Below are 27,111 nucleotides of genomic sequence, written 5' to 3'. Positions count from 1 at the left end.
CATTTATTCAGTCATATTTATTGAGTGCTTTATAGTACAGTGCTCTGCACACAAAGCACTTGGGAAAGTATACTACAGTAATAGAGAAAATCCCTGCCCACAATGAGATCCCGTCACCTCAAACTTAACATGTCCAGAACAGAGCTCCTACCTTCCCACCCAAACTCTGCCCTCTCCCTGACTTTTCCATCACTGTAGATAGCACCACGCCATAGCAGCATGGCTCAGTGGAAAGAGCACGGGCTTGGAAATCGGAAGTCATGGGTTCAAATCCCTGCTCCTCCGCTTGTCAGCTATGTGACTCTGGGTAAGTCACTTAACTTCTCTGTGCCTCAGTTACCTCATCTGTAAAATGGGGACTAAGACTGTGAGCCCCTCGTGGGACAACCTGATCAACTTGTATCCTTCCCAGTGCTTAGAGCAGTGCTTTGCACATAGTAAGCGCTTAATAATTGCCATTAATATATCTTTCCTGTCTTATGAGCCCGTTAACTCTGGCATTATCCTTGACTCCTCTCTCTCTTTCAACCACATATTCAGTCTGTCACCAGATCCTGTCAGCTCACCTTCAGAACATTGCTAAAATCTGCCCTTTCCTCTCAATCCAAGCTGCTACCACATTAATGCAATCACTTATTCTATCCCTCTGGGATTACTGCATCAGCCTCCTTGCTGACCTCCCAGCCTCCTATCTTTCTCCACTCCAGTCCATATGTCACACTACTGACCAGATCATTATTCTACAGAAACGTTCCTCAACTCCTCAAAAATCTCCAGTGGTTGCCTGTCCACCTCCACATCAAACAGAAACTGTTCTCACTCCTCCTATGACCCAGCCTGCACGCTTTGCTCCTCTACTGTTAGCTTTCTTACTGTGCCACTGTCTCGTCTGTCTCGCCGCCAACCCGCCATAGCCCCCATCCTTCCTATGGCCTGGAATGCCTTTCTTCCTCTAATCCAAAAGGCAACCACTCTCCCCTGCTTCAAAGCCTTGCGGAAGGCACATTTCCTCCAAGAGGCCTTCCCAGACTAAACCCCACATTTCCTCATGTCCCACTCCCTTCTGCATCACCCTGACTTTTTCCCTTTGTTCTTCCCCCCTCCCAGCCCCAAAGCACTTATGTACATATCTGTCATTTTATCTATTTGTATTGATTTCTGTCTCCCCCACTCTGGACTGTGAGCTTGTTGTGGACAGGGAATGTCACCGTTTATTGTTGTATTGTACTTTCCCAAGCGCTTACTACAGTGTGCTGCACAGAGTAAGCACTCAGTAAGTACGATTGAATGAATGAAGAAAAGAGAAGGGAGGATGGTAGCCACAAGTTTTGTAAATGCTGTTGATTTATGATGATGAGAATAATAATAATAATAATAATGATATTTGTTAAGCGCTTACTATGTGCAAAGCACTGTTCTAAGCGCTGGGGAGGATACAAGGTGATCAGGTTGTCCCACGTGGGGCTCACAGTCTTAATCCCCATTTTTACAGATGAGGTAACTGAGGCCCAGAGAAGTTAAGTGACTTGCCCAAAGTCACACAGAAGAGGAGGAGCTCTTTTTCCTATGAGAACTATGTCCTATAACAGTCAACTTCTAGGTCAAAAAGTAACTTTGGGATCTGGAGGTGAAGTTAAGAGTCTTCAAGTATATTTTCCAGGCAAATGGTGCTGGAGAGTCCTCAACAGCTACTTTAGTGTGGAAAGAGTGGCTCTTGAAAATCTCTTACCTCCACTTACCTTGTCATGGGTGTTTGGTTTGACTGTTGGCTGACATTTATCGGGTGTGTTTGCCTCCCCAATTAGAGATGTAGGGGAACCCAGTTCTGCTTCATTCACATTTATTCATTCAATAGTAGTGCTGGTGGAGGTGGTGGTCGTGATAAAGAGGAGGCTTGGCAGAAAATGTGAAAGTAGAGAAGTCTGTATCTTGAACTTTCAATCTGTCTTTAGGGATGGTTAACCCCTTTTGTGTCACAGTACTTTTGTTCTATCAAGTTGGAATTTCAGGTACAAAAAGGCCACAGTTGATCCCTTAATTTCTCTGTGCCTCAGTTTCCTCATCTGTAAAAGGGGATTAAATACGTGCCTCTTAGAATGCAAGCCCCATCTGGACAGAGACTGTGCCTGATCTGATTATTTCTAGACTGTTAGCCCGTTATTGGGTAGGGACCGTCTCTCTATGTTGCCAATTTGTACTTCCCAAGTGCTCAGTACAGTGCTCTGCACACAGTAAATGCTCAATAAATACGATTGAATGAATGAATTATCTCCTATCTATTCCAGCACCTAACTCAATTCTTGACACATTGTAAGTGATTAATAAACATTATCACCGTCATCAACATTATTATTATTATAATCCCCATTCTATGATACCAAGATGATTGGGGCTCCATTCCTTGGCCTTTAATTAATGATGGCATTTGTTAAGCACTTATTATGTGCCAAGCACCCCCTGGGGGGTGGTACAAGGTAGGTTGTCCCATGTGGGGCTCACACTTTTAATCCCCATTTTACAGATGAGGTAACTGAGGCACAGAGAAGTTAAGTGACTTGCCCAAAGTCACACAGTTGACAAGTTGACAATCCTGGCAGAGCCAGGATTAGAACCCATGACCTCTGACTCCCAAGCCTGAGCTCTTCTCACTGCTCCACACTGCTTCTCTGCCTAAGGTTCCTTGCCTATGGTATGACTTAAACTTCTGAATGGCAGAATTTTACATAATTACGCTGTGGACTTGACTTAGATTAGTATATTTTGGACACATCATCAGGAAGACTAATTCTCTGGATAAAGCACTAACGCTTGGAAAAGCACAGGGAAAACATGGAAGAGGCAGACCCACAGTTGGATAGAAACCATAAAAGCAGCATAGAAGCAGCGTAGCTCAGTGGAAAGAGCCCGGGCTTGGGAGCCAGAGGTCATGGGTTCTAATCCCGGCTCCGTCACTTGTCAGCTGTGTGACTTTGGGCAAGTCGCTTCACTTCTCTGGGCCTCAGGTACCTCATCTGTAAAATGAGATTAAGACTGTAAGCCCCACATGGGACAACCTGATAACCTTGTATCACCCCCCCCAGCGCTTAGAACAGTGCTTTGCACATAGCGCTTAACAAATGCCATTATTATTATTATTATTATTATTATTATAAAAACAGTAACAAAAGAACCATTAGCAACGTTACAAAGTATGGTAGAAGATAGGACGTTATGGAGAAAATATATCCATAAAGTCGCTATGAGTCAGAAATGACTTGGCGGCATTTGAAAGTAATAAAACACTGTAGATACTCAACATTAATGTTCATAAGGCTCCAAAATCTACCTCTGGCCTCTAGATCTATCTCACTCTCCCTGATCTCTCTCCCTCTCTGCCATTTTGCATTTTCTCCTGTCTGCAGGACATCTCCACATGATGTCCTGCCAGTACCTCCAGCTCAATATGTCCAAAACGGAGCTCCTCATCTTCCCTCCCAAATTCACTCCACCTAACTTTCCTATAACAGTTGACAATATCTTCAACCTCCAAGTCTCTGAAGGCAATCTTGACATTCTTGCCTTCTCCCACTCTTTTCAATCCCCATATTGTTGCTGAATCCTGTTGTCAGTTTTTTCCCTCTACAACATTTCCAGGATTTACCCACTTTTCCTCCATCCAAACCGCCAGTGTGTTGGTCCTTGAACTTATATCCTGTCATCAGCCTCCTTGCTGATCCCCTGTTCTCCAGCCTCTCCCTTCTGCAGGCCAAACTTAATTCTTCCATCGTGATCCACCTGTCTACTTGTTTTGTTTTGTCTGTCTCCCCCCTTCTAGACTGTGAGCCAGTTGTTGGGTAGGGACCGTCTCTATATGTTGCCGATTTGTACTTTCCAAGCGCTTAGTACAGTGCTCTGCACACAGTAAGCGCTCAATAAATACGATTGAATGAATGAATGATCCCATTCTTCACAAACCTCCAGGCAATCAGTCAATCAGTCGTAGTCATTGCCCAGTCCTCTTTGCCACAGGTACAAACTCCTGATCATCAGATTTAAGGGCAGTAAAGTCCATCCTCTCCCGCCAATTATCCACTCTCTCCTCCTTCTGAACCTCAGCCTGCACCTTTTGTTCCTCTCAAGCTACTCATCGTGCCTCCCTCTTGACTCCAGTCCGTTGTTTATATCCTCTCCCCTGCTTAGAATTCCCTCCCCATTCATTCCCAACAATTCTGAAATTACATCTCCAAGAAGCCTTTCCCAATTAATTTCTGCTTTCCCCTAACTGCCACTTAGCAGGTACCCTATTACCTAAGCACTGTCTCATATGCACCTGAATATATACCCTTCCTAACTGTTTTTAATTGATTATAGTTCCTCTCTCCCTCAGTAGACTGTATACTCCTAGAGGGTAGAAGTTCTGTTCTCCATAGTATTCTCCCACGTGCTTAGCGTGCATATAGCATACTATATATGCATATATCAGGCACTCAAAATATGCCATTCACTGCTTGACATAGGGCTGAAATTGAAGAGGAATAGGAGAATTTTGGGGTTGCATTTGTGACCGTAGACTTCTACAGTTGTAGTCGACTGGGTTATTGTTTAAGAACTTGTGTACAAAACGTTTCTCTTAGAAGGATTGGGAAGCAGCGTGGCTCAGCGGAAAGAGCCCGGGCTTTGAAGTCGGAGGTCATCGGTTCAAATCCCGGCTCTGCCACTTGTCAGCTGTGTGACTTTGGGCAAGTCACTTCACCTCTCTGGGCCTCAGTTACCTCCTCTGTAAAATGGGGATTAAGAGTGTGAGCCCCACGTAGGACAATCTGGTCACCTTGTAAATTCCCCAGCGCTTAGAACAGTGCTTTGCACATAGTAAGCGCTTAATAAATGCTATTATTCTTTTAGACTGTGAGCCCACTGGTGGGTAGGGACTATCTCTATATGTTGCCAATTTGTACTACCCAAGCGCTTAGTACAGTGCTCTGCACATAGTAAGTGCTCAATAAATGCTATTGATGATGAAGGATTGCACTAAAAGTATTCACTTAATGAAACTCTGGGTACTTTTGTTGTGTGCTTTTCTCTCATTGTTTAAGAACTGCTGCCCTCTGGTGTGTTACTGAAGAAAGCGTTTTGTGTAGGACAACTGGTTATCCTGAAACGTGGCACGAAAGGCAGGGGCAACAAACATATGTTTGCAAACGGTTCACATACTCTGTCACTTGTAATTAACTTCACTCACTCTATTTTTTTTTTTTCTGAATTCCCTTCTTTGTCTGCATTCACTTAAGAATTACCTCATCTGGGCCATTGAGAATAATGGTTATGTTATGGTTTACTTGTGGTTCAATATCTCTGTCCTCCTTTGTACATGCAAATATTTTTTTTTTATTGTTTCTTCTCATCCTTGTCTTGTGTTGTCGAGTCGTCCCCGACCCATAGCGACGCCAAGGACACATCTCTCCTAGAACGCCCCACTGCCACCTGCAATCCTTCTGGTAGTGTATACTTAGAGTTTTCGTGGTAAAAATATGGAATTGGTTTACCATTGCCTCTTTCCGCATAGTCAACTTGAGTCTCCATCCTAGTCTCTCTCACATACTGCTGCTGCTGCCCAGCACGGGTGAGTTTTGACTTGTAGCAGATTGCCTTCCACTCGCTAGCCACTGCCTAAGCTAGGAATGGAATGGATGTGCCGCTGCTTGACTGTCCCTCCCGTAGTTGAGACTGGTAGAGTACTGGAAACTCTCCAATTGTGACCCTAAGAGGGTCTTCTTATCCTTCTGAGTCCTTTAAAGATCAATGAAGGGTGCAGAGCACTTGGGGCATTTGGAGCCCGGTGCAGTCTAGGGGATATAACTGATGATCTTGTCTGTAGGAAGTACAGTAATGAGCCAGGGGTTCCTGAGCCCATGTCAGTTACTAGCCCTTTCTTTATATTTCTCCCATATCTCCCTGCCCTGCCTCTAAATTTTAGCCTCTGTTGTCTTCTCCCCATCCCCCCGCCTTACCTAGACTGTAGACTAGACTGTGAGCCCACTGTTAGGTAGGGACCGTCTCTATATGTTGCCAACTTGTACTTCCCAAGCGCTTAGTACAGTGCTCTGCACACAGTAAGCACTCAATAAATTTGATTGATTGATTGATTACCTCCTTCCCCTCCCCACAGCACCTGTATATATGTTTGTACATATTTATTACTCTATTTTATTTGTACATATTTATTCTATTTATTTTATTTTGCTAGTATGTTTTGTTTTGTTGTCTGTCTCCCCCTTCTAGACTGTGAACCCGCTGTTGGGTAGGGACCGTCTCTATATGTTGCCAACTTGTACTTCCCAAGGGCTTAGTACAATGCTCTGCACACAGTAAGCGCTCAATAAATACGATTGAATGAATGAATCTAGCCTGCAGTGCTGGAAGCCTCACTATCCCCTGGCATGACCCTAGATTCATTGGGATTGTCAAAGGGAGTTCCAGACATTCTGGTGACAGATTTGGGGTAATCTAGAGAGAACTCAGGTATTTAGCAAAGTGCAAATCTGCTGTGCAGGACACCAGGCAGAGGGTTGGGAGGGGAGAGGAGGTGGTGGGAGAAGGGCAGCCCCACCTGACTTAAGCATATCCTCATCTTCCTCTGCGTCCTCAGTCTCATAAACAGAACCAAGAGATCACCCACTTGTGGCAGAGCAGGATACTGAGGTAAATTTCAAAAGAAGAGTAAAGGCATTCAACTCCGTGACCTGGAGGAGCTTTTAATCTAATGGGGCAGATAATGATAATGATAACAACAGTAATAATAATGATGATGATAATTGTGGTATTCGTTAAGCACTTACTATGGGCAAAGCCCTGTATTAAGCCCCTGAGGTAGATACAAGTTCATCAGGTCCCACATGGGGCTCACACTCTAAGTAGGAGGGGAAAACAGGAAATGAGTCCCCATTTTTCAGATGTAGTAAGATTGTGAACCCCATATGGGACATAGACTGTGTCCAACCTTATTAATTTGTATCTACCCAAGCTACTAAGTGCTTAGTAAATGCCACAGAAAAGAGTGAGGGATAGAAGAGGGGAAATAGAGGAAACTGGTTGATAAGAAAGGACAGGAGAAGAGGGAAGAAAAGAAGAAAATAAATTCAGTGGCAGAGAAGGAGAGGACAGGGAACTAAAATGTCAGTTTGGAGAAGAGGAAGCCAGGGAAAAGATGACAACAATGAGTAAGAATAAAAGGGCAAATGAAAGGGAAGAAGAGAAGAAAATAAATTCAGTGGCAGAGAAGGAGAGGACAGGGAACTAAAATGTCAGTCTGGAGAAGAGGAAGCTAGGGAAAAGATGACAACAATGAGTGAGAATAAAAGGGCGAATGAAAGAGAATGAACCACACAGTTTCCAGAAGAGCGCAGAACGGACAAGAAGGATATGTGGGCATGAGAGTGGGGAAGGCAGGTAGACGGCAGAATCCAGAAATGCTAAAATTTTGCACTGTCAAAGCATTGTGGCTAGTACCTAGGCGTTTACGTTTGAAACGGATTAAGCCGCTAATGTATTTTGGTCACTAGGTGGTACTGCTGTACTGCAACACACTAAGCACATCCTGAATTAAATTTCAGACTAATGAAATTTATCAGTCAGTGGTATTGACCGCTCACTCCATACAGAGCACTGAACTAAGCACTTGGGAGAGCACAGTGCAGTAGAGTAGATAGGACATGATCCTTTGATTTGGGTTGAGGCTCTCCCTGTCTTTTGTCAATCTGTCAATTGCTATGTATATATGTTTGTACATATTTATTACTCTATCATTTATTTCCTCATCGTCATCATCAATCGTATTTATTGAGCGCTTATTGTGTGCAGAGCACTGTACTAAGCGCTTGGAAAGTACAAGTTGGCAACATATAGAGACAGTCCCTACCCAACAGTGGGCTCACAGTCTAAAAGGGGGAGACAGAGAACAAAACCAAACATACTAACAAAATAAAATAAATAGAATAGATATGTACAAGTAAAATAAATAAATAAATAGAGTAATAAATATGTACAAGTGTATATATGTATATACAGGTGCTGTGGGGAAGGGAAGGAGGTAAGATGGGGGGATGGAGAGGGGGATGAGGGGGATAGGAAGGAAGGGGCTCAGTCTGGGAAGGCCTCCTGGAGGAGGTGAGCTGTCAGCAGGGCCTTGAAGGGAGGAAGAGAGCTAGCTTGGCAGATGGGCAGAGGGAGGGCATTCCAGGCCCGGGGGTCGATGGCGGGACAGGCGAGAACGAGGTACGGTGAGGAGATTAGCAGCAGAGGAGTGGAGGGTGCAAGGTGGGCTGTAGAAGGAGAGAAGGGAGGTGAGGTAGGAGGGGGCGAGGTGATGGACAGCCTTGAAGCCCAGGGTGAGGAGTTTCTGCCTGATTACTTGTACATCTTTATTCTGTTTATTTTATTTTGTTAATGTGTTTTGTTGTCTGTCTCCCCCTTCTAGACTGTGAGCCCGCTGTTGGGTAGGGACCGTCTCTATATGTTGCCAACTTGTACTTCCCAAGCACTTAGTACAGTGCTCTGCACACAGTAAGCACTCAGTAAATACGGTTGAATGAATGCTTCCCCCCAGGACTGCTGTGTACTTTAGAATTCTGCCCAGCCACATGGAGAAATGCGAAGTGTGTTTTCCTTATCTGTCCTTTCTCCCCTCTCTTTTTCCCCCTGGCCCTGGATCACATTTCTTCCAGAGGAAATTCGTGTCTTCCTTCCAGTTCTGTCTCTTAAATCTTCACTTCCCAGCCCGTCCTGACATCCATCTTTTGCCTTCCACTTCCTATTGGGAGGGCAAGTGCTGGAGGTGGTGGGAGAAATTCCACTTTTGCTTCTGAGGCCCTGGATTCCTTTAGATCAGACCCGGAAGCTCACCTATTTGCATCATCCTCCCAGAGATCATTCAAATGGTTGCCTTTTGGGGTTGTAATTCTAGTGAATACGCCAATACTCCTGCTCGTGGCTGGGGCCGTGGTTTCTGGGGTTGTTTGTAGCCACAGGGCCTCTGACCCAAACAGCATGAACCAAGGGGTACTGGAGGTGGGGAATCAATCAGTAGTATTTATTGAATACTTACTGTGTGCAGAGCATCGTATAAGTGCTTGGGAGAGTACAGTATAACAGAGGCAGCGGACATGGAGCTTATGGTTTAGCGGGAAGACCAAGTTGGGCTTTCCCGAATTAATTTTTTTTCTCCCCACATTCATTCAGTTGTATTTATTGAGAGTTTACTGTGTGCAGATCATATCCTCCCCAGTTACCACCTCAGCCCTTATGCAGCTGCAACCACCTGAGGCACTTTCTATCCATGCTGACTTTCATACCCTCTTTAAACACTTTCTCATCTACATATCGAGTTTTTATTTCTCTTCTATTATCTGACAATTATTTTACCCCTATCTCCCCCCCTATAGTGTAAACCCTTTTGAAGGAGGGATTGTGTCTTCCAACTCTACTGAGCCCTTGGGGAGAATACAGTACAGTGCTTTTCTTACCCACAGTAGGTACTCAGTAAATAACATCGATTGTTTGGGAGTGCTTACAAAGCTCTGAAATTTCACTTTAAGTTGGGGTCAGATCTATGGCTACTGTAGTGGTTTGTGATTAGTGTTTGATCCAGAATTCTAGTTTCCCATCATTCTTGAGCAGTTTTGCTCTGGAAATCTGAACCTATGTATGTTTGGTGTTGATTAGAAAACAGCTTTCCCTTGGAAGGAGAAATAGGCTTTCAGACCTAGACACACGAATGGTGAACTCTGGGCAAGAGTCCTGTACAATACCTTTAAAAAAAAAAACAACTCCATTCATTTGTGGCACCAAGAAAAGTTATTTTCCATCTGTGCTGAAGAAACGATGGCGACGTCCCAGCCTCAAACCTCATTTCATTGTTTCCCCTTCAATTCTGAGTGAAAAGATTTTATGGTGAACATCTGGTTAGAAAAGAGCTGGAGAGGGGATAAACACTGCAGTGAGTGATGGCACGTTAGTACTGAAATGTGGTTACATGTACGGAGTCTTTTCTCACGTGTGGCTGTGCCAAGGAAAGTGGAGTGAATACCTAAGGGTAATTTTGAGAGGGCAAGGAGTGGATTGAGATAACAGATTAACCATCTTTGAAGACAAAAACATTTTAGGCAAGAAAGGCTCTAAAGGTAGCTAGATATCAGAAATAAAATGTATTGATAACTACTAAATTGAAGCCTTGTGAGAAGTAGGTAGTTGATGCAAGAGAAGTCGATATGTGGCCTAAATCCTTTAATCCTATTGGGTGTTGGTTTTATAGGGCATAAGTGTGAACGGTTGAAGCTAAGGAGTTGTTCGATTCATATTTGGGACCTCAATGGAATTAGCACCTTGGCCAATTAAAGGAAAGAATTTTTAAAAATAGCTTTTGTCATTTATTTTTACCTCTACTGAAATCCTTGGAAGAAATTTCTTCCTTTCCTTCCCCGGACTACGGTGCTGTTCGACGTGTATATTTTCTTTGAACATTGTAAGTGTAGGAAAAAGTGATTATGGTAACTTTTCAACTAGTGCCTGGCTCAAAATGTCTCAGTTGTATTATTTTCTTGGTTTCCTGAACATTAAACCTGGAAATAAAACTGAAAATTTGGATAGGAAACAGCATCACATATGGGATTTTCCTTTTTCACTCTGGAGCCTACACCCACTAGAGCAAATTCTGTCAAACTGAGAGAAGAGACGTGGGATCATTTTGTGGTTCTGATACAGATGCCACATTTTTAAGAAATTACATCATGAGAATTGTTTTTCCACTCTTCTGCTCTGGTATCTTTTTTTTTTTTTCCTTTTTTCCCCCCCACAGACAAGGAACAGGGAGATTTCTAGCTTTAGTCTGGAAAGATAAGTACTCACTGTGTGAAGACAGGGCAAATGGCGGGGGAGCTTAGCATTAATAGTGAAAAAGCTCTAGTAATGTCTGTCTCCCTGCCTCTAGACAGAGAACCCATTATGGGCAGGGATTGTCTCTCTCGATTGCTGTATTGTACTTTCCAAGTGCTTAGTACAGTGCTCTGCCCACAGTAAGCACTCAATAAATATGATTGAATGAATGAAAAGACACACTGGAAAAAATTGCTGGCCCTGTTGTTGCTGATCCCTTGAACCCTCAGTGGCTCTGGAAGCTCCCTAGGGCCAACTTGGGAAAGGCAGTCAGGGTTGGGCTGGATCGTGGTCTGGGAATTCCTTACTCCAGTTTGGGGTTGCTTGGGCTCCTCTTTCCATCACCTCCTGGGATAATAATAATATTATAATAATAATGGTATTAAGTGCTTACTATGTGCCAGGCACTGTACTAAGTGCTGGGGTGGATATCATCATCATCAATCGTATTTATTGAGCGCTTACTATGTGCAGAGCACTGTACTAAGCGCTTGGGAAGTACAAATTGGCAACATATAGAGACAGTCCCTACCCAACAGTGGGCTCACAGTCTAAAAGGGGGAGACAGAGAACAAAACCAAACATACTAACAAAATAAAATAAATAGAATAGATATGTACAAGTAAAATAAATAAATAAATAAATAGAGTAATAAATATGTACAAACATATATACATATATACAGGTGCTGTGGGGAAGGGAAGGAGGTAAGATGGGGGGATGGAGAGGGGGACGAGGGGGAGAGGAAGGAAGGGGCTCAGTCTGGGAAGGCCTCCTGGAGGAGGTGAGCTCTCGGGCCTTGAAAGGAGGAAGAGAGCTAGCTTGGCAGATGGGCAGAGGGAGGGCATTCCAGGCCCGGGGGATGACGTGGGCCGGGGGTCGACGGCGGGACAGGCGAGAACGAGGCACGGGGAGGAGATTAGCGGCGGAGGAGCAGGGGGTGCGGGCTGGGCTGTAGAAGGAGAGAAGGGAGGTGAGGTAGAAGGGGGCGAGGTGATGGACAGCCTTGAAGCCCAGGGTGAGGAGTTTCTACCTGATGCGCAGATTGATTGGTAGCCGCTGGAGATTTTTGAGGAGGGGGGTTATATGCCCAGAGTGTTTCTGGACAAAGATAATCCGGGCAGCAGCATGAAGTATGGATTGAAGTGGAGAGAGACACGAGGATGGGAGATCAGAGAGAAGGCTGATGCAGTGGATATAAGCAAATCGGGTTGGACACAGGCCCTGTCCTGCATGGTGCTCACCATCTCAATCCTCATTTTACAGATGAGGTGACTGAAGCCCAGAGAAGTGAAGTGATCTTCCCAAGGTCACACAGCAGACAAGTGGGAAGCGAGAGTAAAACCCATGGCCTTTTGACTCCCAGGCTCTTGTGCTATCTACTGTGCCATGCTGGAGCCAAAGGATCCAGCTCCATGGATCCATCCAGGTACCCTGGACCATCCAGTCATATCAGAATTCCTGGACTTGGCCCAATCTCAGGAGAAATCCCCTCTCCAGGGGAAATGATTTGACCCAGAGCAGATTCTCCCCCTCATTGTCCTGAACTACACAGCTGCTAGGAGCAGCTTCAGTTTAGTGTGGATTCCTTAACCCCCGCCCCCAGGCCACATCCAAACCCCATTGAGGTTTACAGAGAAGCAGTGGTTTGGAGGTGAGTACCATGTGTGTGGGAGCAGATTTGCCTGGACTGGAGCAAAGGGCACAGCAAGGGTAGAGGGAAGCAGTGTGGTCCAGTGGATAGAGCACAGGTCCGAAAGTCAGAAAGACCTAGGTTCTAATCCTGGCTCTGCCGCTTGTCTGCTGCGTGACCTTGGGCAAGTCATCTAACTTCCCTGTGCCTCAGTTACCTCTTCTGTAAAATGGGGATTAAGCCTGTGAGCCCCACGTGGGACAACCTGATCACCTTGTATCCTCCCCAGTGCTTAGAATGCACATAGTAAGCACTTAACAAATGCCAGTATTATTATTATTATCAAAATTCTCTGGGCCTCAGTTACCTCATCCGTAAAATGGGGATTAAGACTGTAAGCCCCATGTAGGACATAGATTGTGTTCAACCCGATTAGCTTGTATCTACCCCAGCGCTTAGTACAGTGCCTCTCACATAGTAAGCGCTAAACAAATACCATTAAAAAAAAAATAGTGAAGAGGAGCCAGTGGGAGAAGCGTTTTGAAACCTCTTCAGAAGTATGATAGGTTTGTTTCAGAATGGCAGTTGGGATCCATTTTGCTAAGGAGGAAGGGAAGGATGCCCAGAAAGACTTTTTGCTGCGGTGGGTAGGTTAGACCAGAGGTAGGGAGCCTAGAAAGGAGATTCTTCAGCAAATTGGTTATTAGGTGGCTACAATCTGGGCTAGTGATTGATGTGGCAAAGGAGAGGGAGGGGAGATGCATGCACTATTGCTGAGGAAGAATTAGAAGTCCTTGGTTATTGATTGGATGTGGGGGAAAATAAGAGAGTGAGAAATTTTTAGATTATCCAGTATTCAGTCTCTGAATGATACTGGTGGTTTAGCTTGTTTTTTTTTTTTTTAAATTAAGCTTTTACTAATTGCTAGGCACTGTACTCATCTCTGGAGTAGATAAAAGGTTGGACACAGTCCCAGTCTCACACAGGGCTCCCAGCCTTAATCCTCATTTTACAGGTGAGGTAACTGAAGCACAGAGAAGCTGTGATTTGCCCAAAGTGACACAGTAGATAAGTGGCAGAGCCAGGATTAGAACACAAGTCCTTTGTTTCCCAGGCCCGTGTTCTGTCCAATACAGCCTGCTGTTTCTGGGAGAAGAGCACTGTATGCTCACTGGGCACGGACAACTGTAAGCTTCTTTCTGAGCAGAGATCGTGTCTACCAATTCTATTGTATTATACTCTCCCAAATGTTTAGTACAGTACTCTGCACACAGTAAGCTCTCAGTCAATGCCACTGATTGATAAAAGCCCAATAGACAATTAAATAGTCAATCATATTTATTGAGCGCTTACTGTGTGCAGAGCACTGTACTATGCACTTGGGAGAGTACACGATAACCATATAACAGACACATTCCATGTCCACAATGAGCGTACAGTTTAGGCAGGTATACACACACGAGTGATTACGGTGGCCGCTGGAATGACATGACCTGGAAAATGAAGATTAATTGCGTCATGCCTCTTGGAGAAAGTGGCTTTTTCAGAAAGCTTTGAAGGTGAGGAGGGTTGTCGCTTGGTGGATTTGCGATGAGAGGTAGTTCCACCCAGTTGCTTTTAAATATTGCCGCAAATGTCATTTAGGCCTGGGGGCTTGTCTGTTTTTCTTGGGCTAGGATTGTGCCATTGAGTCCTTAGAAGATTTGGGCAAAGATTTTCGTAGCATCTTTGCAGGTTCTTAATTTACAAGACACAATTAAAGTAGATGGGTGCTTAAGCTTCTGCTCAAGAGTGCACCTGTGAATATTGTTACCACTGACTTGCTCAGGTAACAGGACTGTCTGTCCCACTAGGTAATCGGTAGCAGAGGAATCACACAGCAAGATTAATCAATCAGTTGTATTTATTGAGCATTTACTGTGTGCAGGGCGCTGAACTAAGCGATTAGTTCTTGTCTTTTCTTATGCAGTCGAGTCATTTCTGATCCGTAGCAACACCACGGACACATCTCTCCCAGAACACCCCGCTCTCCATCTGCAATCAGTCTGTTAGTGTATCCATAGAGTTTTCTTGGTAAAAATATGGAATAGGTTTACCATTGCCGCCTTCTGCACAGTAAACTTGAGTCTCTGCCCTCGACTCTCACCCACACTGCTGCTGCCCAGCAAGGGTGAGTTTTGACTTGTAGCAGATTGCCTTCCACTCGCTACCCACTGCCCAAGCTTGGAACGGAATGGGTAGGCCAGTGCTTGACTCTCCATCCCATAGCCGAGACTGGTAGAGTGCCGGAAACCTTTGCAGGAAAGGCATGTGCCATTCCAAGAAATCCAAGCTCCCAAATGCTTCCCAGACTCGTCCCCTGAGTTCCCAGGCCATTCAAGAGTTCTACATGATAAGCAAGTCTTCTTCCTTTAGATGATAGTATGAGGAACATACAGAAATGTTTTCTCAAGGAACCTCCCCTCCTGATGATGTAAACAGTTCTGATTCCTCCATTTTTTGATGATTATGTGAGGGAATATTAAGGAATCTCTTCCCAAAGGAAACCTCTCTTCTGATGTTGAAGACAATACTGATTCCTCCCCCTTTGTTGATTGTATTCGGGAACATTTTCCTTGGGAGAGCTTTGTTTTGATAAGAGTATGCGTGAACCTTCTCCTTGAACAGTTCCAGAGGTGACTTGATTGTTCTCCCTGGACCGATACTCAGGGCAGGTATTCTTACTGCTATTATTCTGCAGCTAGCACATCATGTGTTCAGTGGTCCCTAACCAACGGTAACAAATTTGAGTGATATGCGCACACATGTATGAACAGCATAATCTGAACACACCTCATTAACAGAGGCTTAATTGTCTTCTGATTGACCCTCTGGATTTAGTTGGGTATTTCCGTCTTTGTTCTCTTAGCGTGATATTGAACACAGTTTTCCTAGTGCTGAAATTTACTCCCTGGTAGTACTGGGGGTGGGGGTGGAGAGGCATTTTGTGAGGAGTTTTAACTGTTTCACATTACTGGGGGACCCATTTAGGGCATTGCTGAATACATTGTGCATAGACCCTATAATAATAATAATAACAATGATAGCATTTGTTAAGCGCTTGCTATGTGCAAAGCACTGTTCTAAGCGCTGGGGGGGATACAAGGTGATCAGGTTGTCCCACGTGGGGCTCACAGTCTTCATCCCCATTTTGCAGAGGAGGGAACTGAGGCTCAGAGAAGTTAAGTGACTTGCCCAAGGTAGGCCGCGCGGACGGAAACAAACCACTGTTTGGTGCAAGTAAACCCAAAGGGTGGTGTGTTTATGGCTTTCCCTGGAGTATTAATGTCACCTAATATCAGTTGACATAATGGTAATATAAGTAAAACTATTTAAAGTCTCACAAGCATCTTCTTGATAACATGCTGTGGGGGCAGCATTCTAACTCTGAGGCTTCCTTGCCCGCATCCTGCCATAAGTAGTCCATTACCAGTCTCTCAGTGATTGGAAAGACTACTTTCAAAGTGAAACCCACACTTTTAAGGAGTAGCTTTCAGCTCTGGTTATAATAATAACTGTGGTATGTTTATGTGCATGTATAACAAGTTTTTGAACTGTTGGGCTCTTTAGCACCAACAGAAATATCCAGTCTGTGTCCAGATGTCCCTCTCCTGATTCCTATAACTCCCGCTGTCCCTGTCCCCAGCCATGCTCCTGATCCCTAAGCAGTCCCTCCCTTTGACCCCCACAGTACATATCCCTAATTTATTTTAATGTCTGTGTCCCCCTCCAGATGGTAAACTCCTTCGGGGCAGGGAGAGTGTCTACCAACTCTGTTGTATTGTAAATCAATCAATCAATTTTGATTATTGAGTGCTTAGTGTGTGCAAAGCACCTTACTAAGTGCTTGGGGGGAGTATAACAACGAGCATTCCTTGTCTACAACGAGCTTGCAGTCTTGAAGGGAGGTCTTTTGTACTAGAATCTAGAGTCTGTTGTACTCTCCCACCCCCTTAGTACGGTGCTCTGCACATAGTGCTCAATAAATGCCGTTGATTCATTGATCTATGCTTCCCTAGTTGTCCTGATGATTCCAGATTCTTCTGCCTCCCTAACTCCCTCCTGCTCTTCCCCATTTTTCATCAATGGTATTTATTGAACATGCACTGCGTGACCTTTGCCCCTGCTCCTGTTCCAACACCTGCCCTCCCTGAGGCCCAACCATTTGTCCTTTGGAAGCCATCTATGTGTCAGAGTACTCAGCAGTGACCCAGACACAGATGATTTCTGCTTTAAATATAGTGGTTTGCCGACTAATGGAGTGTTCATCCCCATTTGGAACTTTTTGAAGAGCTGCATAAGGAAAATTATCTGTCTTACAGAAAGAATGTTTTATCCTTTTTGGAACTACTGTTTCACCTGGGAAACCGTGTTCCATTAATAACTGCGGTTCATAAATTATCCATTTTTTTGTCAGTGATTGTATATGCAGGAGTTGGACAGGAAACAAAAGGAATTTCTTTCCAAATCGAGATCTCTGAGGTAATTTAACAAGTAACAACACAGATTTTCACCGACCTTCCTCTTTATTGTGGTAACCTTAGCCCAAGCTGTGGGTGGATGGCAGTGGGAGGAAGCTGGCTTTCTAGCTAGTCGCTATGCTTTCAATTGCCTGCTGAACCTGAGCTCCCAAGCTCAGTGCCAAGGCCCTGCTGCCCCTCTCAACCCTGGAGGAGGTGAGAGCGGAGTCGTGTTGCCCTGCAAGCCATTTGGTAGTCTCCACTACCTTCTATTCAGGGGGGACCATTAAAAATGAAGAAAAATGTCCCAAGGGATTTGCTCTTGAAGAGTTAGTGTAAAAAATTTTTTTTTAACCACCACAGATTTTTGCCCTCACAGAAGAGTTTGAGTTCATAAATCATTTACTGCGGAAGTTGCAATACAGAGGGAATCTCCTAATTGTCTAGCCCGAGGATGACCTTTATTTTGCACCAGTATGTTTTCCTGTAACTCTTTGTAGAACCCCGCCTGGGCCCTGACCAAGTAAAGCAGTTGGTCTATTGCCTGCCCCCACAACACGTGCATTTGCCGCGGGGTTGTTGGGAGCCCAGAACTCGGGTGGGCGGACATGGAGCACCCATCGATCTGTGTGCCGTGGCACCTCACTACTGGTTGGTGGTCCTTTACGGTCGGACCTGTGATTCTGAGTTGTTTCCACCACGCGTGCCTTTTCACAGTCCTCATTTGCTCTGAGTGAAGGTGGAGCAGAAACCTTGAAAAGCGGATGGAAATCTTGAATTCCTATTACCTGTTTTTGGCAAGAGCATGGGCTTCGGAGTCAGAGGACGCGGATCTAATCCTGGCTACACCACTTGTCTGCTATGTGAACTTGGGCAAGTCACTTAACTTCTCTGCACCTCAGTTACCTCATCTGTAAAATGGGGATTAAGACAGTGAGTCCCATGTGGGACAACCTGATTAACTTGTATCTACCCTGGTGCTTAGAACAGTGCTTGGCACATAGCGCTTAACAAATGCCATAATTATTATTTCTAGCGAAAAGAAAAAAGAGCAGATTTCTTCTCATAGTAACAAGGAAGAGTAAAACATAATGTAGGTATTTAAAAGTCACTTTTTGGCCTTATAATTGAAAATTATCTCCTAGTAGGGCCAATATTAGAGTCCTTAAATGTATTATCGAGATTAAAGAACAAATATTTTTAATACCAATTTCACGGTCCTCTTTGTTTTGAGGGGAACAATGTGAGCCCCAAATCTGTTTGCATGAATTGTTTTGCATCTCATGGCCTTTGTAGAGCAACTATTCCACTGTCCCTCCAGATGTTTTATTGCCACTCTCAGAGCCTGAATTCTGGCTTGGGTAGACCATTGGCCTGGCCTGGTGTGAAATTGCCTATTATTTTATGTAGATTTATAGGTTAGAGATTGTAATAATAGTACATTTACTGATTGCTCACTGAGTACAGTTATGTGTGGGAAAGTAAAACAGAAATCCCGATTTAGAAAATTTGCACTGTGCATCTTCAGAAGGTGATATCAGATAATCTTTATAAAGCTTTTACAGTCAAGTTGGTAGACATGATCCCTGTCCGCAGGGAGTTTACGGTGTAGCAGGGAAGAGCATGTGGATATTCTATAATGCTGTGTACTATATTTTGACAGCAGTAAAATGCTGTAAGTTAGTACTAGCAACACTGAAATAAGCAAAATGTAATCTATAATTAAGGGCAAATCGGATGGAGTAGGGGGAAATATCTGACATACTATCAGGTTTTGTTCATTTGAGACTATAAATAGGTTGGCAGAGTACTGACCAAATTCACATACGTTTATGGATTTACATTTTGTGTGGTTTTGGAAAAGTAGATTTCCCCCTCCTCTGTGATGGCCTTTTAGTGGTGACCGTTTTCTTCCATTTGAATCCTGAACCTCTGAGGGCAAGTTTTCACTACTGCATTTGCCTTGCAGGAACTCTCTGTCCACCCTATGTAACCAGCAGAGCTGAACGGAAACTGCCGGCACCCTGGGGAGAGCATGTATAAACGGGATGACCTGATGGCCAGTGTCATGGTCACCTCCGCCACTCCAGAGGTAAGGTCCTCCTTCCCACTTGCCCCAGTAATAAGATTAGTTTCACCTTGCCCCTGGGGAACTCCATGCTGGCAGGAAGTTTCCTAGACTTTGACTCAAGAACAGGGTTGTTTTTTCTTGAAATTTCTAGAAATGTTGTTATTCTGAATGCTCATAGCACCAGAAGTCCTCTTTGATGCTTTTGGCCGTTATGATTTGGGGATAATTTTAAATAATTCTAATACGGGCTATCAGCATATTTTCAGAAGTTATTCCTTTCAAACAGAAATGAATGCAGGCCCAAATTTCTTAGTACCAATCAGTCAGTCATATTTATTGAGCATTTACTGTGTGTACAGCACTGTACTAAGCACTTGGGAGAGTACAACACAACAGTATAGCAGGCACAGTCCCTGCTCACATCCAAATTTGTCCTACTTAAGTGATAAAATATACCCTATTTTCTCACATAGTTGCCCCACTGTTTAGCAGAAATGAGCTCAGAATTTTTTTTTTTATTTAGAAAAGTGATCAGGGCAGCAGAAAGTAAGGAGTCGAGAGGGGAGGGGGCCAGAGGCAAGGAGGTCAGCAAAGGAGTCTGATTCAATATGGGGTGTGACATGTTTTTGGACCAGTATGGTAGCATCTTGGATGGAGAGGAAAGGATGCAGTCTATAGATATTGTGAAGATAGGCCAACAGGATATTATGACTTACTGAATGTGTGGGATGAAGAAGAAAAATGAATTGAGGATGATGCCGAGGTTGTGAGTTTGACAGACAGGGAGAATGTTGGTGTTGTTGACAGGTTGGAAAAGTTAGGTTTGGGTGGAAAGATAAAGAGTTCTATTTTGAACATGTTAGAGAAGCAGCATGGTGTAGTGGATAGAGCACGGGCCTGGGAATCAGAAGGTCATGAGTTCTAATCCCGTCTCTGCCACTTGTCTGCTGTGTGATATTAGGCAAGTCACTTCACTTCTCTGTGCTTCAAAGACCTCATCTGTAAAATGGGGACTAAGACTGAAAGCCCCACATGGGACAGGGACTATGTCCAACTCGATTTGTTTTGTATCCACCTCAGCGCTTAGTACAGTGCCTGGCACAATGTAAGCGCTTAACAAATGCCATCATTATTATTATTATTATTATTGTAAAGTTTGAGATGTTAGCAGGACATCTTGAAGGCATTAGGAAATGCAAGACTGCATTGAAGGGGAGAGATTAGGGCTGCAGAGGTACCCTGTTCTCCCCTGTCTTTCTCATTATTGTAGACAACACCAGTGTCCTCTCTGTCTCACAAGTCCATAACTTGGCATTATCCTTGCCTCATCACTCTCTTTCAACCCACACATTCAATCTGTCACCAAATCCTGTTGGCTCTACCTTCACAGCATCTCTAAAATCCGTCATTTCCATTCCATCCAAACTGCTACTGCATTGATCCACGCAATTTATCATATCCCGCCTTGACTACTGAATTAGCCTCCTTGCTAACCTCCTTGCCTCCTGTCTCTCCCCACTCCAGTCCTTACGTTACTGTGCCACGTGTATCATTTTCCTAAAATAACCATGACCTTCTGACTCCCAGGCCAAATGTTCAGTGCAGGTCTTGCCATTCCTCAAAAATCCCCAGTGATGATGATGATGATGATGGCATTTGGTAAGCACTTGCTATGTATATGCCAAGCACTGTACTAAGCGCTGGGGTAGATACAAGCAAATAGAGTTGGACACAGTACCTGTCCCAGGTGGGGATCACAATCTTAATCCCCATTTTATAGATAAGGTGACCACTCTTCCTACCTCCTGGATTGTGAGCCCTGGGTGACATAGGGACCTGGAAAGCATTAAACATTATTATTATTATTATTCCAGAGATGATGCTGGAAATGACAGACTAGTGAGTTTCACTGCTATACGTAGAAACTAGGTAGAATCTCATTAAAGTTAGGATTCTATCCCCATGCTTATTGACCCTTTCAAAAAAACTCCAGCAAACTTAGTGAGGCATAATTTTCCCGTACAGACACATTTTTCCCTACCGGGATAGTTTGTGAAGCAGTTCTCAGATTAAAGAAACCAGTAAACCTAGGAATGCTTGTAAACTACTGAATATCTAGAGGAGAGATGATGGTTTTCTGCTATGGTTAATTTCTTGTGTAGAAATGGCATTGTAAGCTTGTCCTCTAGACTTTAAGCTCATTATCACAGCGTACGTGTTCGGTTAGTTCTGCTTTGTTGTATTCTCCCAAGCGCTTAGCACAGTGCCTTGCACATAGGAAGTGCTCGTTATTGTTGTTTCGGTTAACAGGTTTTTTGGACACTTTGAAGTAATGTCTGGCTGGAATGAAGTTAATTAGAAGCACTTCACACAGTAATCCATCTTAACTAGGATTTGGCTTTCTTTTTCCTTTTTTTCAGGGCAGTAGCAGTTCTGACTCTCTGGAAGGACGGAGCTCTGACTACGCCAATAAAAGCTATGATGCAGTTGTGTTTGATGTGTTGAAAGTAACTCCTGAGGAATTTGCTGTAAGTAAAACTGTGTTGGTAAAAATTGGAAATAGAAGTGTATAAAACTATTTTATGGTATTAAGTCCTTACACTCTACTGAGCACTAAGGCAGGTGCAAAATACTCAGATTGGGCAAAATCTCTGTCCCACATGGGATCACAGGCTAAGAGGAGGGGAGAGCAGGTTTCTTATACCTATTTTGCAGATGAGGGAACTGAAGCACAGGGAAGCTAAATGGCTTGCTCAAGGTCACCCAGGAGACCAGTGGCAGAGATGGGACTAGAGCTGACTCTCATACCCATGCTCTTTGCACTAGGCAACACTACCTCCATAAATTGATAATCTGATTAAAGAAACCCATTTGATTTTATGGAAAACAGTACATTTATGCCATGCCATAACAAACCATTTTCTTTCAAGCATCTCCAACTGCTTAAGCATCAGTTCAGAGCTAACCAATCTTTGACATCTCTCTCTCTTTCTCTCTCTCTCTCTCTCTCTCTCTCTCTCTCTTTCTCTCTGTGTGTGTGTGTGTGTGTGTGTGTGTTACATACCTATCCCTGGAATTCAAAGATGACAGTACTAACAGTGAGGTATTTTGCTTACCAGTGTAGCTGAAAACAACGAACTATGTGACACCAAGTCCCTATTTCTATACTTAGTGCAAGTGAAAAAACAAGTTGTTTGCTGAAGGAGCAGCAGTGGCAGAGCAGATAGTCTGATTTTTGTCAATATGCCAAAACCTGATAAATTGCTTAGCTTCAATCCACAGCATGTTGGTTAGCCCTCGAGTTCTGGTAGATCAAGGCTTTCTCCTAAAATGCAGTTCTCCACTGAGGATCTTTCCAGGAAGTCACATGCTTCATGGCAGTTGGCCTAGGCTCCTGGTGCGATCACTTTTTTTTTCTTGCTGTCATTTTGTTATTATGGTATTTGTAAAGCCCTTATAAATGTCTGGCACTGTACTAAGTGCTAGGGTAGGTGCAAGCTAATCAGGTTGGGTACGGTCCATGTCCCACGTGGGGCTCACGGTCTTAATCCCCATTTTACAGATGAGGTAACTGAGGCCCAGGGAAGTGAATAATGATATTCTATTTATTTTATATTCTATTTATTTTATATTCTATTTATTTTATTTTGTTAGTATGTTTGGTTTTGTTCTCTGTCTCCCCCTTTTAGACTGTGAGCCCACTGCTGGGTAGGGACTGTCTCTATATGTTGCCAATTTGTACTTCCCAAGCGCTTAGTACAGTGCTCTGCACATAGTAAGCGCTCAATAAATACGATTGATGATGATGATGATATTAATGATAATAATGATGGTATTTGTTAAGCGCTTACTATGGGCCAAGCACTGTTATAAGAGCTGGGGTACATACAATGTAATCAGGTTGTCCCACATGGTGCTCAGAGTCCTAGTCCCCATTTTACAGATGAGGTAACTGAGGGGCGGAGAAGTTAAGTAACTTGCCCAAATTCACACAGCTGATAAGTGGCGAGGCTGGGATTAGAACCCACGACCCGTGACCCCCAAGCCCATGCTCTTTCCACTAAGCCACGCTGCTAGCTTCTTGCCCCAGGTCACCCAGCAGGCAAGTGGGGGAACCGGGATGAGAACCGAGGCCCTTCTAACTCCCAGGCCTGTGCTGTATCCATTAGACCTTGCTGCTTCTCACTTGCTCAGAGGTGAGAGCATCTGAAGGTCAGACGGAAATACACTGTTTAATCTTCTTGGTATAACTCATCAAGAAATAGAAATTCTATAAAATGTAAGAAAGTGGAGGGAGGGGAGATAATTATGGCATTTAAGTGCTTACTGGAGAGGGAACAGGTCTACTAACTCTGTTGTTGTGTACTCTTCCAAGCGCTTAGTACAGTGCTCTGCACATTGTAAATGCTCAATAAATGCTATTGATTGATTGTCAAGATTGTTCTAAGCCTGGGGTAGGTTACAGGTTATTCAGGTTGGACACAGATGGGAAGGTGCTGTAGAAGCGGCATGGCATAGTGGATAGATAGAGCATGGGCCTGGGAGACAGAAGGTCATGGGTTCTAATCCCAGCTCTGCCACTTGTCTGCTGTGTGACCTTGGGCAAGTCACTTCTCTTCTCTGGGCTTCAGTTCCCTCATCTGTAAAATGGGATTGAGACTGTGAGCCCCATGTAGAACAGGGACTTTGTCCAACCCAATTTGCTTTTATCCACCCTAGTACTTAGTACAGTGCCTGGCACATAGTAAGTGCTTAACAAATACTATCGTCATCATCAAGGTTAAATGTATTATTAATCACAGACACTAGATTAAATGACAATTTACTGTACCTTCCCTGTTTCAGGGCTTGGGGCCCCTATATATGTTTTGTGTTGATAATTTTAGAACATTGCTTCTCATCAGTATCTCCTTAGCATATGCTCTGATTTGCTATGCTGTTTCTAGGAGGAAAATCTTTTGCAAAACTCGGCTTTTTTTTTCTCTATCTCTTTGGAGTTTCCCAATCTGCCCAAGTAGAAGGTTACGGGGTTGTTTTCTGCCAAAGTTTGAAAGAAAGTGTGAACAATGTTTTCTTGAAAGATACATAGGTATATGCTTTAAAGAAGCAAATTCATTATGGATACTTTAATGTGATTCCTTAGCAAATAGAAGTGGAAGACCCTTTTTTTCTTTTACATAAGCAGAAAACTAATCCTAAATTATACTGTGGCCAACAGCATGTTTGTGCTTAGAAAAAAAAGTTAGTTTCTGCAAAGGAGATCAATCAATTGGTGGTATTTATTCAGCACTTACTGTATAAAGAGCACGGGCTTTGGAGTCAGAGGTCATGGGTTCAAATCTCAGCTCTGCCAATTGTCAGCTGTGTGACTTTGGGCAAGTCACTTCACTTCTCTGTGCCTCAGTTACCTCATCTGTAAAATGGGGATTAAGACTGTGAGCCCCCATGGGACAACCTGATCACCTTGTAACCTCCCCAGTGCTTAGACCAGTGCCTTCCACATAGTAAGTGCTTAATAAATGCCACTATAAATTAATTAATACATAGCACTGTACTAAGTGCTGGGAGAGTATATACAATACAACAGAGTTGGTAGACAATGTCCTTGCCCACAGAGAGCTTGCATTCTAGAGGGGAAGACAGACATTAAGATAAATTACAGATAGGAGAAATGGAATCAGTCAGTCAAGAATATCTGTTGAGCACTTACTATGTGCAGAGCACTGTACTAAGAACTTGGAAAAGTACAATACAGTGGAATTACAGACACATCCCCTGCCCAAGAGGTTACGTGCAAAAGTTCTGGGAGGCTAGGGGTGACTATCAAGTGCTTAAGAGGTACAGATCTAAGTGCATAGATGTCAAAGAAGGGAGGGCCAGTAGGGGAAATGAGGGTTTAGTTGGGGAAGACTTCTTGGGGGAGGAGACGTGACTTTAGGAAGGCTTTGAAGGTGGGGAGAATAATGGGCTGTCAGATAATAAAGCAGGAGAGAGTTCTGAAAGTACTCTGAGCCATAAGGAAAGTCACAGTAAAGCAGGCTTTAGCTGGGCTGTAAGTTTTCCCAGTAAGAATGGCCTTTGGTTTCCTGAATTCCAGGTGGTTACTCACAGCAGACTAAGGAGGTCACTGTGACTTAGATCTTGTGGTTCTAGTTCCTTGAGTGTGGCATCAGATTTTCCAAAGCCACCAAGTAACATGATTGTAATGTCCTTCAATTGATCTTAGATAGTGCCCCTCGATTAACTTTGGATTAGTTGGAGTAGATGTAATTTACTACCAAACTTGTTTCCAGCCAAATCACTCTGGTGATGTTCTGAGATTTGTAAGTCAGACTGTAGTAGCACTTTTGGCTTTGCACTGTAATGAATGAATGAACTATTGCCAGTTTTAGTACACAGCTATCATTGAAGCTTTTAAATCTTAAAGCCTCACATTTTGGGGAATCTTTTCCTCATAATGCTATTTGATGCTTATCCATTTATATTGATTTGTGACATTAGATTGTAAACCTTTTAAGGGCAGGGATTGTGTCTACAACTTTGTGCTCCCCAAGCACTTAGTACACTACTCCACACATTGTAAGTGCTCAATGAATATCATTGATAGTTTATGTGCTAGGCACTCAGGTGTCAGTTTCTGTGATTAGCACTGCTATTTAAAGTATTATACTCAAAACAGGATAAATGCTGAGCTGAATTACTCGACAGTATAATCTATTTTTTTTGGGTGAATTAGAAAATGTTTCTGACACTGTTATAACAATGTTTTGGTAAACTGGGTAGCTCAAAGTAACAAATACACCCTTTTTTGTGGACTGTATTTTAATATTGACTTTCTTGTATTGCAGAGTCAGATAACATTAATGGATATACCAGTATTTAAAGCTATACAGCCAGAGGTATGTTTCATGTACAATAATACAATAATATTCATGCATTATGGGGTTTGTTGGAAAATTCTTTAGTGTATTTGATTAACAGTGAAAAATTATTGAATGATGAAATTCATCAGCGTTCTTTACTTCCCTTACATTTGTGTTCATGTAGTGATTCTGCACAAATAAGAGATAAAGTGACAAAGAACTGGGGGAGTGTAAGGGAAAATAACTATATATTTTAATTATAATTAGTGACCTGTGTACTTTAGTCTGAAAGGATGGTGAGTTCTTGAGGGTCTCACAGAGGAAATCTTGGGTGGAAAAATGTCAGTGTGTCCATTATAGGTTGCCCATTTCCTTTGCAGTTTGCATTGGGTTAGTAGCCCAGTGAAACAATATAGGGGAGTAGGCTGGCCCCTCCAGTTGGGTGATAATCATTGGATTGAGGAGAACCCTCAACCCCAAGATGATTTTGGTCAGGACTGGTGTAGTTCTGAAGAACCCATAGCTGTTCAGGGGATACTAGTGGGGAGGTAGACTGGCAGCTCCTTGAGGGAAGGAATCATGTCTTCCAACTTTGTTATACTCCCCCAAGTCCTTAGTTGTGGTGCCCCGCCCACAGTAGGTACTTAATAAATGCTCCTGATTGAGCATTTCCCTCAGGAGGTATGTTGGTTTCCAAGGCTTCCCCAGCAGTTCTGATCAGCTTGGAGGGACTGGATGGAAGCAATCCTTGGTAAAAAATTCTGGAACCAACTAGAACCCACTGGGGGTGGGGACACAAGACCCCCCCCCCCCCCCATCCTCCTTTAGGGAATTCTCTGCCCACAGCAGTCCAGCAACTTCAGGCCAGAATCTACTTGAACCCACAAAGCATCCCAGAAGGCTCCAAAGCCTCCCTAGAGTTTGAAGATTTAGTCTGAACCACCCAGGGACTGAATTTCAGCTTCAGAGTAAGTAGCTCTTCTTATTCAGCTGAAACATGGCCAGCTGGTGTGCCATGGGGTCTTTGGGTGGTCCTTGGAAAATGGCACATTGACTCATATTTCCCAGTGGCTCTATCCCTCTGGCCTCAAGCTTCCTTGGGTCATCAGAGTTAGTATTTTGGCACCGTGAGGTCTCCCT

At 43.7% G+C, this 27,111-nt stretch overlaps 1 protein-coding gene and 1 non-coding gene across 5 annotated transcripts in view; one reads left to right on the top strand and one right to left on the bottom strand.

The window, feature by feature from the left end:
* Positions 1 to 27,111, top strand: part of RALGPS1 (Ral GEF with PH domain and SH3 binding motif 1) — a 479,351-nt gene that overhangs the window by 68,363 nt on the left and 383,877 nt on the right. For all 4 annotated transcript variants that reach the window (XM_038744645.1, XM_038744644.1, XM_038744643.1 and 1 more), the window contains exons 3-5: positions 19,007 to 19,129; positions 21,529 to 21,636; positions 25,957 to 26,007. In XM_038744645.1, the coding sequence (XP_038600573.1) occupies positions 19,073 to 19,129; positions 21,529 to 21,636; positions 25,957 to 26,007 (216 nt within the window). In that variant the 5' untranslated portion in view covers positions 19,007 to 19,072. The remainder of the gene's footprint in view (positions 1 to 19,006; positions 19,130 to 21,528; positions 21,637 to 25,956; positions 26,008 to 27,111) is intronic.
* On the bottom strand, positions 5,610 to 5,747 carry LOC119928038. Its single transcript, XR_005450997.1, has one exon. It is a non-coding gene; the product is annotated as a small nucleolar RNA SNORA7 (small nucleolar RNA).

Source organism: Tachyglossus aculeatus, chromosome 4 (assembly GCF_015852505.1).
Source record: "Tachyglossus aculeatus isolate mTacAcu1 chromosome 4, mTacAcu1.pri, whole genome shotgun sequence".
NCBI lineage: Eukaryota > Metazoa > Chordata > Mammalia > Monotremata > Tachyglossidae > Tachyglossus > Tachyglossus aculeatus.
Note: the sequence above shows the minus strand (reverse complement) of the source record. Positions and strands in the feature narration are given on the sequence as shown.